The 15217-nt window shown below is 38.3% G+C and overlaps 1 protein-coding gene across 34 annotated transcripts in view; it reads left to right on the top strand.

The window, feature by feature from the left end:
• DOCK9 (dedicator of cytokinesis 9) overlaps positions 1-15217 on the top strand; it is a 256028-nt gene that overhangs the window by 204748 nt on the left and 36063 nt on the right. For 20 of the 34 annotated variants that reach the window (XM_074329465.1, XM_074329454.1, XM_019756904.2 and 17 more), the window contains 5 exons: positions 413-546; positions 2594-2708; positions 4607-4673; positions 6107-6154; positions 8961-9097. In XM_074329465.1, coding sequence (XP_074185566.1) covers positions 413-546; positions 2594-2708; positions 4607-4673; positions 6107-6154; positions 8961-9097 — 501 coding nt within the window. Of the gene's footprint in view, positions 1-412; positions 547-2593; positions 2709-4606; positions 4674-6106; positions 6155-8960; positions 9098-9646; positions 9691-15217 lie in introns of all 34 variants that reach the window. The other 14 variants (XM_074329468.1, XM_074329476.1, XM_074329463.1 and 11 more) reach the window with 2 other exon arrangements.

The following is a 15217-nucleotide window of genomic DNA, read 5'->3' as shown; positions in this document are numbered from 1 at the left end:
TATCTCGTGACACCTCTCTTGAGTTTTCTAGGGCATCTCAGTGTACAGTTTGAATACTGCGCATTTATTACATGGTTTAATTTTTTGATTGATAGTTGTAGGTGATTCTATCTTTTTAAAAAAATTTTAAGTCTTCATTCCATCCCATTCTGAAACAGCATGTGCTCTTTTAGTCTTAGCAATCAGAAGTTTTTCTTCTAAGGGAATTGGTACCTACATTTGAATGTTTCTAATTAAAGTTTATTTTCATCTACTTTGTATGACCTGGTTCTTTAAAAGTAATTGAATGCAACTCTTGAGCCAATTTCCTAACAGAAAAAAATAAGTGCCATAAAAGCAATTCCCCTTAAAATTCAGTACTTTATTTTGTTTCTGTCTCACCAAATCTGTTTTTGTCTTAATTTCTGTTTAGCTTCTCCGTATACAACTTCAACTCCAAACATCAACAGTGTGAAAAATGCTGATTCGAGAGGATCCCTCATAAGTACAGATTCGGGGAACAGCCTTCCAGAAAGAAATAGTGAGAAAAGCAATTCCCTGGATAAGGTAAGTTCTTGTTATATAACTCAAGTGTTTCTTACAACAGATAGATTTATCCCAAAGTAAACATGCTTCATGTTCTAGTGTTCATTGTGTAACCTTTAAAAAAAACAAAGAAAAAAACAACTCAGTTAATGTGGGATAGATAATCTGAGTATTAACTAAGAATGGAGCCCCTTCCCTGGGAGCCCCTTCCCTGAAACCCCCTGATTCCCGTTTCCCAGATTCCAGATCAGGGCTATGTTTACAGCGGAGCACTTTGAGCAAATGGTTCTGGTAGGTTGGCCAGCTAGAGAAATCAAAGGGCCGGTCACTTAGCATCTCCGTGGTCTGTGTGCCGGAGAAAACCTTTTACAACACAGTTATCCACGCAAATGGGCATTAGGTCCAAAGTCAGCTCCAGGAAAGGTTAATTGATCATATGGGTGATTCATGGATAAGGCTTCCTTTGAAATCACTCTCATCACACTGTACCCCACCCCCACTCCAACCCCAACCCCAACCCCAACACTACACATCTTCTTCATAGTTTACCTTTTTTCTTAAAATAACTAAGGCTCAGCCTATTTGGAACTTTGTGGGAATGGATAAAGTTTGTATTTAAACCTGAAACTGCAATAGGTTGGTCGCACCTTGGCCACTGTTTCTTTCAAGGTATAGGCAAGCACCTGTATGAATAAACAGCGAACCATTTAGGGATGTCTTCCTAGTTCTCAGAAACATGGAAGATATCCTTCCTTGGCATCAGGTCTGTCGTCTTCGGACGCGTTGCGGTGTCTGGCATTGATCAGTCTGTAGAGACGCGAGCATCCAAGTGTGGGCGTGTGTCATGATGTGTTGAACTTTCCCTTGACCCTAACATGCCTTCGTGTGTAGAGGGAGAAGCTGCTCAGGAGGCACTCCGCTTGTGTCATACGCAGTGCTGGAGAGGATGAGGAGAGCAGCCAGTCAGCCAGGAAAAACCGGGTCACTGTGGATTTTTCCCTTCTAACGATTCCACCTTTGCCAGAGGAAACCTTGCATGCTGTACCTTCCCTCCCAATGCAAGAAGTCCTGAGTTCTCCTAGCGGCTCTGATGAAGTGGGTGGGCCAGGTGATGCATCTGTACCACAGTTTTGCCACTAATTGCGCCTGTCATTCTTCCTTACATAAAAATATTCACGGATGTTGTTCATTAAACCTGTGTATTCTATATTTTTTGAATTGCCCCCTCATACCTTGAATGAAAGATATTTTTTCACTGATTTTTTTCTGCTTTGGTATCTGGCAAAACATTTTCCTAAGTTCAATTGGAACTATAACTTTGAGGATTGTAAAATCTGTGTTTTTATCATGCGATGAGATTCTTGTTCTATATTTTTTTATGTGAAACCTCTGAACATGTGAACCTGCCGTCTAGTGGCAAAACTGCCCTCACCCTGCACCCCATGCTTTCTGACGTTTGTGGTGTTGAGCTAAGCTGACGATGGAATGACCTCATCAGTTTAGGTCTTTGCAGTGCTGTGCTGAGGTGTCCGTATTTGTCCCTGTTGGCGCCTGCCCATTGTTTTCCCCCAAGGGTGCCCCACAATGTCAACGGAATGACAGCAACACAGCTCTAGGCTTCTGTGGCTGGTACTCAGCCGCGCCATAGACTTTATTTGCTGTTTCAGTTACTGACGTTTTCCGGAGACAATGGTTGGTTCTGCAGTGTCTCCTGAATCGTCATTTCTGTGTTTGATCCTAGCACACATACTTTTTCTGCATGAGGTTTTCCTTGGCATTTGAAAACTAAGCTGGTGACTAAAACTATGGTTATCCAGTTCGAAAGGTTTGTGCCTTCTGGCTTGTCCCTTAGGAAAGTGTGCACAGGAGGCAAGCCAGAGCTGTCGTGGAACAGCACCTGTGTATATTTGGTGAAGATGTGCCTATAGTTTATCGACAAATTACTTATACCTTCCACCTGGTATGAGTGGACTCAATTCTAAGACTCTCTTCCAAGGGAGAAAAGTGAAACTAATTGTGTTGTACCTGTTCATGAAGAAGAAAAATCCACGTGTATTTCCTTTTTTAGCACCAACAAAGTGGCACATTGGGAAATTCTGTGGTTCGCTGTGACAAACTTGACCAGTCTGAGATTAAAAGCCTGCTGATGTGTTTCCTCTACATCTTAAAAAGCATGTCTGATGGTAGGTAAAAATGAAGCTATCTGCGTCACTTCCCGTTTCAGTCTTTGGTTTATTTTTTTTAAATTGTAATTGTTTGGCAGGATATAAGGATTTTCTTCCTTATTTGAAATACACGCTAATTTTCTAGATGGAGTAGAAATAAGTCTTAATTTGGGAAAAATTTTTATTAATTGTTATATTCTATAAAATGAGTTCTAAAATGTGAATGGGCCTATTTTATAAATTTGTATTAAGCTCAGAGCTACCATCTTAACTAACAGAGGCAGATAAGTAAAGTACCTTTTGATTTTGTTTTAAATTTCATTTGTCCAAATCAAATACTGGCAAACTTATATGACTTTATTAGTCAATATCTTGAATTAGAGAATATAATGTTGGGGGCACCTAAGCATCTTTCCACTTAGAGCGTGGTTTTCACTGGAAGCAAAGTGTGTTATTTTCATTTTCTAATGGAAATAGTGGTACCATAGTAGATTAACTTTCTGATTAAGGATTTGACAAGCACATTTTTTAATAGAAATGACCACAACCATTAATGCTTTATCTTTACCATATAAAGCTGTCCATGAAAAGGACAGTTTCAACTCTGGTTTTGTGATATAACCAATCATGTGAAATTGTGCCATGGTACAGCGTCACATCGTTTATCTTGGTCAAAATTCTTGACTTATTTTCCCTGAAACAAATTAGAATGTATAAAGTGTGCTTCACTGAGGGAATGAAGATGAACTCTTTTGAAAACAAAAGGCCATTTTTTGAGAATCTGAAGACCTCTGGTACTGCTTATGTCTGGTGGCAGTAGGTGTGGACATTAAGCATAGTGGAAGGTATTTCTGCCTGCAAATAGTGTTTATTTTATATCGAGCTTCCATCTCAGCAGCAAAACAGCCTGACCTTACAACTCGGATGTTAGCAGCAGCACACCTGCCCTTTAAGTGCTTTGGGACTGGCCTATTTTATTCTTCTGTCAATTTGTCCCTTTCAAATAGCTATTTAAGAAAAAACAAACAAACAAGATCTTCCTTAGGTGATGACCAAATGCAAGCAAGGGACAATTATTCTGATATTTGGGTTATAAAGTGGAAATTCTTTCCATTAAGTCAGAAGTTCTAAACTTTACATTATGGTAGTGAGTTTCAGCCAGCATTATAATCCTGTTTTTTGTTTGTTGAAAGTATTTTTTTAAATATTTTAAGTTTTAAGTAATAAATCTGATCTATAACTGTAACATAACTTCTTTTTAAAGCAGAAGTTTTGCATCTAAGTCAGCCCTTTGGAAGGCCATGCACATATTTTAAAAATGCAACTACCTCTTTAAACAGTTTTTCAATTACCTTCAAGTTATTCATGTCTTTCCTTTATAGTTAGAATTTTGTGTGTGTATGTGTGTGTCGTGCTTAAGAAATCTTCACCTACACCCAAGGTCATGAAGATATTTATTCTCTTCTAGTATTTTCTTTAAAAGCTATATTTAAATTTTCACACTGAAATCTTACTATCCACCTAGAATTGATTTTTTGTGTACGGTATGGGGTGGGGCAGAAATTGCCTGCAGAGTGATTTACCAGACTGACACCCACAATTAATTGTGTAACTGTAGCTACTTGTTCCTTTGTCCCACATTTTATGAGCACCTTCTACTCTCTGTGTCTCCTCCCTGCTTCCTACAAGTTAGCTCTGTCTTTATGATGAAACTAAAGCTTAAGTGTTCAAATGCAGCTTCTTTAAATTGAATAAGCCCATTGTGTATGGTATTTAGTATAAACTGGTCTTATGGTCAGAAATAAGAGGGGCCGGGGGGGGGGGGGCTTGGAGGCCTGTACTTTGAGATCTCATCCCATCTCATAATGTACAGAATATGCATCATGATTCTAACCAGGTAAATGTTTAATTTCTAGATGCTTTGTTTACATACTGGAACAAGGCTTCAACAACTGAACTTATGGATTTTTTTACAATATCTGAGTGAGTAGTTTTGTTTTTACCTATTGCCTCTTGATTTTTTGCTGGCTAATTAAGTGGTGTGAAGAATACTATGTAGTGACCCAGGAAGGCGGTATGTTCACATCTACACTTCTGCAGTAAGCTCTTTCTTCTGGACCTGCCCCAGCACCTGCTCTCAGGAGCTCATGACTCCGTGGGCAGTGACTAAACTTAAATTTTTAGATAATGTGGTTGTTATAGATGAGAGGTAACTGTTTATGTGTACAAGCCATTTTAACACAATAACCCAAAATGTATCAGCTGAATTGGATGGTTGCTGCATTTCTAAGTTGAATCTAACTTAACTCAAGCAGATGCAGAAACAGATAGAAAAATTGCTATAATTTAAATATAAGTGATAAGTAAAGTAAAATCTTACACATTATCTATATATCTCATTTTATCTCCTCAGTTTAAATTTCTGATTTCCTTTAAGCTCTTTGCTTTTATAAACATGAATCCACCGTCTCTTACTCAAAATTGCCAGGGCCAGATGGTTTTCCAAATCCAGAAGTTTTTTGATTTTTGAAAAATTGACATATAGAGTCTATTCTGTAACACCCAGCAGGGTCTCAGACAGTATTCCAAAGTAAAAAAACACTGTTTGTGCAGTAAAAAATTATTTCTGCAGCACTATGGTTGTTCACAATAATTGGGTAAGTCATAGCTGTAAATAGCTTTATATCTGTTAGTGGGGTCGTGATTTGCTGCCAAATGTATTTGTACAAACTCAGGTGGAAACCTATGGTGTTCAGAGCTTTGTGCATTTTGGAATTATGGTCTCGTTTCATAACCTCATGATGATTCTGTCTGCTCAGTTAAAGATGGGAGTTGTCCCATGATGAGATGATGAGACGAGATTCAACACCAGAACTTACTGGACATTATTTTAACTGCCTCTTATTAACTACATGCTTTAAACAAACAAACAAACAAACAAAAAACCAATGCTGTGGATATATTAAAATAAAGCCAAAAACTACATACTTGATGTCTGTTAGGGACCAGTCCATGTATTTAAGCTAAAAAAGCAAGCCCCTTGCATAGATTTGAATGAGGACAAATAAGCAACTCAGAACAGTGCAGCAGTGCACATGGTTTCGGTTGTGATTTCTAAGACGAACTGCCTGAAGTAAAGGTCGAAGCCCTGAATTGGTGGACAATCCCAGGGGTCCTGGGCCTTTTTTCTGCGTGGCTTTAACCACCCACCAGTCCTGACAGCAGCACAATATGGGGCCTTCCTTTCAGGATGTAATTTTCTCTGGGTTCTGAGGGACCTTCCAAAGAAGTTCTGAAAACCAGAGGGAGCTAGTGGTAGATGTAAGAGTTTATTGAATGTGTTATTGTCGGTAGGTTTAGATAAAACAATGATTTTATCTTCATGTCTCCCTAATAATCTTTCATCCTGTCTGCAGAGTCTGCTTGCACCAGTTTCAGTACATGGGGAAGCGATACATAGCCAGGTACTGTGGGGGTTTTCGTTTGAAGTGTGGTGTCATTTGCTCAATTACTTTTCTCTATTGCTTGGATCTGAATGTGTAGGAATTATTGTCTCTGGTGATTGGCAGTTGGAATTCTCATAAACAGCCCATGAAGACAGTTGGCAGGTCTTTGGATTGCTACCATAAAATCTGTCAGCATCTTTCGCCTACATTCCTTCTGTCTTGTTTTGTCTCATGCATATCTCTTGGAATGATTTTCCTTTGTGGTCTGTTGCTACACTTCTACTTTTCCTTCCAAATTCTCCCTCGTGTCCTGTTCCTTCTGTCTCTCCTTTCTCTCGTCCCAGTTCTTGATGTGTCTTCTGGCTCTGCTCTCCTTCCCCAATTATTTCGCTTCCCCTGTTTCATTTTCAAAGGTCATTTGTTACCATGACACCTGCCAAAGATATTAATTTATCTTCTAACCACTTTCTTTCTTAATGAAAGAATGTTTTCAGTCCATCTCAAATTTGTTTGAACTTGCACAAAACCTTCTCTAAAATTGAGCCGTTTCTCCTTCCTCTACTCTGAATAAGTTATCCAGGCCCTATGTTTTTATCTGACCAGAACACTTTACTGAGTATCGTAAGTCCTCACTTCCCTGTCTCACTATACCCCTTGGTTGTGCATTAAATTTGGGAAGAGCTAGAAACTCATTGCTGTTGGGCACCCAAGCTGCTCTTTCTCTGCTGTTTCCTCAAAGCACATCCATCGAGCTCTTATTCCTGCCCTGTAGCAAGTGTGCCTGGATTTGTTTTTTTTCCATGTTGTGTGTTCTGTGATAATGTGTTTATGGAGTCCTGGTCTAAGTATCATATTTTTCTAATGTTATTGTTTTAAATAGATTAATTATAAGAAAACATATTTATGTTTTAAGAAAAACTTTAAAACTTGGTTGTAATTGAGTTTTTTAATCTATAATTTTGCTTTTTTATGTTAACATTGTTCTTTTCTTGGGATATTGGAGAAATTTTCCAGAATTATGTTTTATGTTAAATAAAAGTATGTGTTGTTTTTTAAAAAAAATACAGTAAATTTAGAGAAAATATTTTCTGCTTTCCTACTATTATTAATATTTTCTGTTTCTAATTAAAATGTGGTGGCACTTCAAGTTCTCTAATCTTAATTCTTTTATTTTTTACCGTAACAGTAACTTTTTACATTTCAGTTTCTGAGTACCAAATGCTAGTATATACAAGGTGTCCTTATACAATATACTGGGGGGGTGCCAAAGAAATGTATACAAGTGGACAGTTTGGTCAACGTTGCTCAAGCAGTAATTTGCCGTAATTAGAAGTGTCTGGACGCTGATGGTAACCACTTTGAGCACCTCTTGTAATTGCAGAAGTCAAACCTGACTTGTATTCATCTTTTGTTATTGGTATATAATGAGTATTACAATTTTAATACAGTTTTCCTTTCTTAAAATGTGTATACATTTTTTTGGCACCCTCTGTACTTCCTTCAACTTTCTCCCATGAAGATGGGCAAGCAGTGTATTTGTAAGAAAGGCACTGAACTGGGCGAGCTTCAAACCCTTCTTTCAGCAACTGTCACTTACGTCACAAGATGGCATTTGGAAAATGTTGTGCAAAAAGAATGAAATGCCTCAGAGCTGAACGTGGTGAATGTGGGAAGCTGAAGTTTTCTGCCCCAACAAAATATTTTTAAATTGGGTTTTTTGAAACTGTTAACATTTTTTTCAATGGCAATGCATTTAATTTTTTGAAAGAAAATCTGCCAACTTCCTAAGCACCATGTATATATTTGCATAAAAAAGTATGCTTCCTTTGACTGTCTTAACAAACTAGATTGGCGTAGGAAAGTGGGAGAGTGGAGGGTGGTGGTATTTTGTTATATGCACTGTGGGAAGTCGTGCCATGCTTGATAGAAAATTGCCGTGGTCTCTGCTGCATGTGAAAAGGATTCTGAATGATGATTTAAATGTTGTCAGTGTTTGCCAGCCGTGGTGGTCCAGTTTTATGAATACTGCGCCTTCTCATCGTGTCACTTTGAAATCACCCAGCAGCATGTTGCCCGATCATATTCCATGCATGCCCTGTTGTACTCCACACAATAACACAATGAGGGGGACAGTTGGCTATGGGACGGGGGACAGGTGTCATTCCAGCCCTGGTCTCATTTTTCATCTGCTCTGGTGATGGTACACAGTAGGAAGTTAGCTATTTGATTGCTAACCCAGATCACTTTTCTATTTTCTTTACTTGACTGCTGACAAGTTTAACAAAGTGTGTGGTTCTTCTCCTTCCTGCCTGGGTAAGAATAAAGGTTGTTAAACCTGCTTCACATAATCCCTCTCGTTGCATGTTTGTTCTCTGTTTCTTCCAATGCATTATTTCAATTAAATTTTTTCATTTTATTTTATTTATTTATTTTATTTTTTATTTTTTATTTTTTGCTCTTTAATAACATATAATCCAAAAAGATGTGTGGTGTTTTGGCAGTTGTCAGAACGCCAGCCTTTCACACCATGTTGAACTGATGCTCAATTTTTTTTTTTTTTTTTGAGGTAGCATCTCTAAAGTACTTCCTAAAACTGAAACGTCTCTGCTTTGGCTTGGTTTTTGCTCCTACGTCATGGTCAAGTGCTTTGCTGTGAAGTCTGTCAGAGCTGCTGCCTGTGTGTCTCTGGCTCCATCCGACCCAGACAGGCTCCGCTGCTTGGTCCGCTCCTTTGTGCTGTGTCCTGGCTTCACTAACGCTCCCGGTTTCTCTGCAGTGTAACAAGTCTAACTTTTGCTTCTATCCCATCTCACTCATGTTGCAGGAACCAGGAAGGGTTGGGACCCATAGTTCATGATCGAAAATCTCAGACATTGCCTGTTTCCCATAACAGAACAGGAATGATGCATGCCAGATTGCAGCAGCTGGGCAGCCTGGATAACTCTCTCACTTTTAACCACAGTAAGTCCCATGACACACCATCGTAACAGCCAGCCATCTCATGTGACATCTCAGAGGGGAGAGCCCCAGGCCACACCACACCCTATCACCAACTTGACTTTTCTTCCAGCTGAAAACAAGTAGGATGAAGAGCTCATGGTGCAGTTCCTTTCCCTGGAGGAGAATGACATAATGTGGAACTTGGTCAACTGCGGCACCAGACCAAAAACTGCTAGAGCCTTTGTCCCAACCCCTCCTCTGGGTATTTTGAAAACAAAATTTGGCAGGTTTTGATCGCTAAACATTCTCTTGACATTTTTAATTTAATGTTTGGATTCCTTGCCTGCAGCCAACGTATCATTGATTTTCCCCGTGCAAATCTTGAGAATGTCTGGGGCAGACTCCTTTCGCCCGTAGCCCATGCATGTAATTGATCAGGCGTCCACATTCTGACATTCTGGCTCTGAATGTATGTTAATCCTTAAACTGCTGTGAAAACATAAAGCCCGTGAATCAATTTGTGAGGGTGTGGAAAAGCCAATAACAAAGTGACTTTTTCTGTGTTTTCAGTGTGAGAAAGATATCAAGTGTGCTTGGAATTTCTGTAGACAATGGTAAGATTTAATCAGGTTGGAGTCTGCTTATGAGGCTGCTTCACTTGCAAACCAAGACCTTTTGTTCATCTTGCCTTCCTAACTTTGGGGCTTTCTAACTTCACAGTAGAGATTCTGCCAAAACGTGGGCGCATATTTTTAATTAACTTTTTTCGATCACCAGAGGGGACGTGGCATCATGTGCTATCCCTAAAAATGTAAATATTTCATCTTCCTAAGGGTTTCTCACAGCAGGAAACCTAAAAGATATCAACCATGCAGCACTTTGAAAACTAACGTGATCATTTATGATAAATACCTTTTCTGTTAGTGGTATGTTCTCTAATTGTTTCATCTTTTCTCCAAGCATGACATAGCTAGTTAATATTCTATCTAGATAATTAGTTGTTCTCATTTTAAGTAATGTCTTTAATATGTGGTTATTAATATTTTCTCATCACTTCTCATCATAAGAATTCCATTCACTGTGATTTCCATATCTCTTTCTTAACGTAGGCTAAGAGTAGAGGCAATATTCCCATAGCCTTACATTGATAATACAGTTCACCCGTGAACAACATAGGGGATAGGGGCACTAATCCCCTCACAGTCAAAAATCCACATAAAACTTTTGACTCCCCAAAAACTTAACTACTGATAGCATATTGCTTACCAGTAGCTGTACCAATAGTATAATCAATTAACACTTATTCTGTATGTTGTATGTGTCATATACTATATTCTTACAATAAGTTGTCTAAACAAAAAATGTTATTAAGAAAATCATAAGGAAGAGAAAATACATTTACAGTATTTATTGAAAAATAATCCACCTATAAGTGGACCCGTTGTGTGCAAACCTGTGTTATTCAAAGGTCAACTGTAGTTCAAAGTAAGAAGGCTGAGGACTCAAAATACAGCAGTTTCCCACTCTTACATCCCAGCAATGTTAAATACAACGGCTATAGTCTCTCTTTATAAAGTTCTAAGCTTAATTTAAATCAATATTTGTCAGTGTGCCACACGCTGAACTGGTAACCTGAATATGCTAGTTCTAAGTTCCATGCTTAACTGTAGAGTATACATTAGTGACGCCTCGAAGGCTACAGTATGTGATTTTTCAACTTCTTGTCTATTGGGGCTTTTTCTAGCTCTACAGACGGGGGTTGAAATAAACATAACAAGGAGTTTTTGTTCATTTCAGGTTTCATTTCCTAGTTAGCAAACAGAAATTAAATGCCCACTCTTCTGCAAGACCTGCGACATTGCCTTAACCCAGATCATTTATAACACATGAACTACCTTCACTGTCAGTTGAAGCAAATGCTTAAACTTTAAAGCATGTAAAAAAAACAACCATAAGTGGACCACGGCCCCACCTCCAAAGGCAATCATTTAGGAAACACAGAAAACAAACAAAACTGAAATGAATGATCAACAGAGGAATAAATAACCTGACTCCACTAAGATGTGCGTCAGCTCCTGCCACTCCAAATGGGTTTTGCGGCGGTGGCTTGAATTGGAGGAGAGAGACAGCTGGCTGTGTTCAGCTGCCAAAAGCCGTATTGTTAACATGGTTGACTTCCATTGTCTCTTCCTGCTACCCACAGAGAACCCCGTCCCTGCCTCCCTCCTCTTTCATGCTGGAGTTTATACGTTAGTCAGTTTCTAGTGACACTATCCTCAGTCAGTTCCTCCTTCTGCTTTCCCAAGAAACAGTGCATAGCTGATTCTTTTAGGCTTCCCCTGTGTTCCTACAATTCCTGCTCATAGTCCTTGCCTCTTCCCCTAGAACTCAGTCTTCATTTACATCTCTTATTCTGAGTATATATTTGGGTGGCCCTCAGCCCTTCCCTTTGTTAGATTTTTGAGCTCCAAAGCGTGACCTCGGCCCCAAACCAGCAGCGTCCACTCTTCTATCCCAACAATGTTAAAGGGCATGTGTACTGTGTGTATACATGTGTACGTGTGTGAGCATGTATATGTACACACATGGTGTTTTTACATCGGTACCTAGCCGCTTTATGGGAAATTGGTAGCCACATACGTATGTCTCTCTAAAAAGAATTCCTCTTTAACAGTGAATACAGTACCTTCTGTTGGGCCAACCAATATGATGTGGATCCAATATGTGAGAGACTTGCTGGGATGCCAGAGTCTAAAGTAAATTTATTTTCGCGAAGAATAAAAACAGGAAGAGGCTGCTACACCTGAAATTTTCATTTCCTCTTTTTCTGTCCTAGTAGGAAAGGCTTTGTCAGACCTCAGCTTGACCAGCAGGGAGCAGCAGAGGACTGTGAGAAACTTAATCCGATGGGGGGCCAAGCTGTACCCTCCCCATCACCCACTAATAGAACATGAGAAAAGACACTGTATGCACTACACATGTCACTCTAGCAGGGACTTATCTTTACTGTCAGGTTTTAGTAGGAAATAATGAAAATGACAAATCCCACTGTGGCCAGTAGTTTCAACCATTTCAAAAACACTCAAAGCATATGAAAAGTAAATGTTTACAACATTAAGATATTGACCTATTTACTGTAAAGGGCACTCATTGTGTATCAGTAGAAAGATTTGTGCCAAATGACAAATTGAGAGTGATAGCTGCATGTAGAATATTTTATATAAAACACGTTATGAGGGAGAAACTAAGTGAAACATGTTTGCAAATACGTGATACGTTTGCAAAAAATATAAAATAACACTTTGTATTTACTTTGATGTTATGTATTGTTCTAGGATATTAAATTAATTTACATGATAATTCATATTTCCCACTGGTGTGGGAAAAGCCACCCAAAAGGTAGAAATGCTTGAAGAAAACCTGTCTTCCGTATACTTCATTATAAGAACTTAAGGATTAAGTTGCAGAGAATTAGATTTCAGGTCCACATGGGAAAGTAGTTTCTAACTGAACTTACCTGCTAGCTACCATGTTTCCCCGAAAGTAAGACCAAGACGGATAATCAGCTCTAATGTATCTTTTGGAGCAAATATTAATAGAAGACCCGGTCTTATTTTACTATGATATAAGACCGGGTATAATATAATATAATATATCTATTAATTTTTGCTCCAAAAGATGCATTAGAGCTGATTGTCTGGGTAGGTCTTATTTTCGGGGAAACAGGGTAGTGTGGGCACTTGCGGCTGGAGGTGTAAAAACAGAGACTGGATGAGGACTCATTGGGGAATATTGCCTGGGTCACATAAGCATCATATGAGGAATTGTAAGAGATGGCTTGTAAGACCCCATCTAACTCCAGAATTCTTTGATATCTATGCATTACGAATAAGAAAGTGATACCATAATAACTAAATTCCTTTACTATACATAATATTGAATTATTATGAAAACTGCAGAGTGCATATATTCTCTGAAGTAAAATTAATATTTTTTGAAAGTTTTTTAAGCATGGACAATATACCTTTAAAAATAGGTAAAATGGGCTTGGATGCTTTAAATGTCTACACTCAAGATAGTAAATAAAATGCTGTAAAGCCACATTTCCTTGATTCTGAGACATGTTTCTTTGATTTAGAGATACAGTTTTGCACATTTGCCAGCATTTCTGAAATCAGGTAAATTCTGTGGAGACTCTTCAGTGTGTAGGCTATCTCTTTTATAATGATCGCCTGGATACACTTTAAGTTATCTGAAAAGAAAAAGGACAATTCTGTGCAGAGAAAGAAATTTAAACAATCCCTAAAGCAACTTCCTTCTTAAAATTTAACCCAGACTCTAAAACTTCATTTGGAGTAAACGGCAGCCCTCGATAAAGAGTCCTTTTGACCTGTGTGATAATTTTGGTTGGTCTAATAAAAGGTGTATTTTTTTTTTTGTTCCTTCTTGCCCCGGTTTGTGATCACTGTAACAATAATCAATTTGATTGTTTTTCTCTTTTGTTGTCTCTGTATCTTACCAGACTAACTGTTTGCCAACTGAGGAAACGCCTTGGCTTACAAAGGCAATACAATGAATAGTAAAATAGTACCAAAAAAAAAATAGCCATTTTTTTTTCCTCTGGGAGATTTCCAACCAAAAAGACAGAGAATAAAAGAAACAGAACTAGCATGGTGCCAGATGTGTTACGTAGCCTTGCTAAGGACACATCAACTCTTCGCAGTGTGAAAATAATGCGGCCCACAAACACAAAACTTCAGGATCACCTTTTTAAAATGCAATGCAGCAAAATTGGATGAAAGCACATAATAGTGTTTTTATTACATTTGATAAAGCAACTCAGTAGCTCTAAAAAAGCTTTTTTTGTAGTCTTTAAAAAATTATTCTGTGACTGACACTTGTTAGTCGGAATAACATCATGCTAGTTACTTTGTTTTATCCTAATAATAGATAGTATGATACAGTGACCTAGTTAAGGAATTTAGAGTTTGGTTTTTTCCCCACGTCTGATCTCCAGAAAATTCTCTAGGTTTTCTATACTTCATTTTCCTGACCTATGTACAAAATGTCCTCCTCTCTGGAGTGTTAAGAAAATTACCTACACAGCTAAGTGTTGATTTGTTTTTACTCCTTGGAGAAAGACATTACATGATATTATATTGCCATCTTTCTTTGTAATCTAGATCAATACTGTAACATCTTTGCATCCCTATATATATTTCTGCTAATGCATACCATTTCATAATTTAATATCTCAAATTGTATGTATGTCAACCTACATTTGTATCAGTACTAAATTAATTTTACAGCCACATACAGAAGATACCAGTTTGTATTTAAATTATGATCCTTCAAGTTCTTTCCTTTTCTTAAACATTTCTTGCAGACATACTGGCTTTTGTGCTTTTTATTAAAGCAAGTAGAATGCTATTAGTGGTGCAGTCAACTCTTGATTATCGTTCATGATTTTAGCTAATATAGATTTTTACATTATTGATTTAACACATATAGCATTCACTATGTGCCAGGCACTGTTTTATGAGCTTCACAAATATTAACGAATTTAATACCCACCACAACCCTTTGAGGTAGATACTGTTATTATGCCCATTCTACAGATGAGGAAACTGAGGTATAAAGAGGTCAAATAACTTGCCCAAGGTCACACAGCTAGTGGGTGGCCAAGCTGGATTCAGTGACCAGCACCCTGACCTCAGCCCATTTTGCTAATCGCTGTGCTGTGGTGCTGCCTCTGTGTTGGAAGCTTCGGAAATCTCAACCTCCCTCACCACTGCCGCAGTCCTAATGGCTCAGTCAAGGGGTTCAACTCGGTGACTTCTGTCCATGTGCTTTCCTGGCTCCCCTGTTTACTAACCGTGTGACTTGAGACAAGTGGTTTACCCTTTCTGTACCCCCATTTCCTTCTCTGCAAAAAGGGTTTAATAATGTGCATATTTCATAGGGCTGTTGAGGGATTAAATGAGGTAATACATGTAAAGTTCATAGAATTATGGCTGGCACATAATGCACAATAAATGCTGCTGTTATTGCCCTTCTAGAGTTGAAAAAGTTATCATTAAATGGAAACATTATTAACTACCAAGTCCACCGCCCCTCAAATAAAAGTAAGCTTTCTATAAC

This window comes from Rhinolophus sinicus, linkage group LG04 (genome assembly GCF_036562045.2).
Source record: "Rhinolophus sinicus isolate RSC01 linkage group LG04, ASM3656204v1, whole genome shotgun sequence".
NCBI lineage: Eukaryota > Metazoa > Chordata > Mammalia > Chiroptera > Rhinolophidae > Rhinolophus > Rhinolophus sinicus.
Note: the sequence above shows the minus strand (reverse complement) of the source record. Positions and strands in the feature narration are given on the sequence as shown.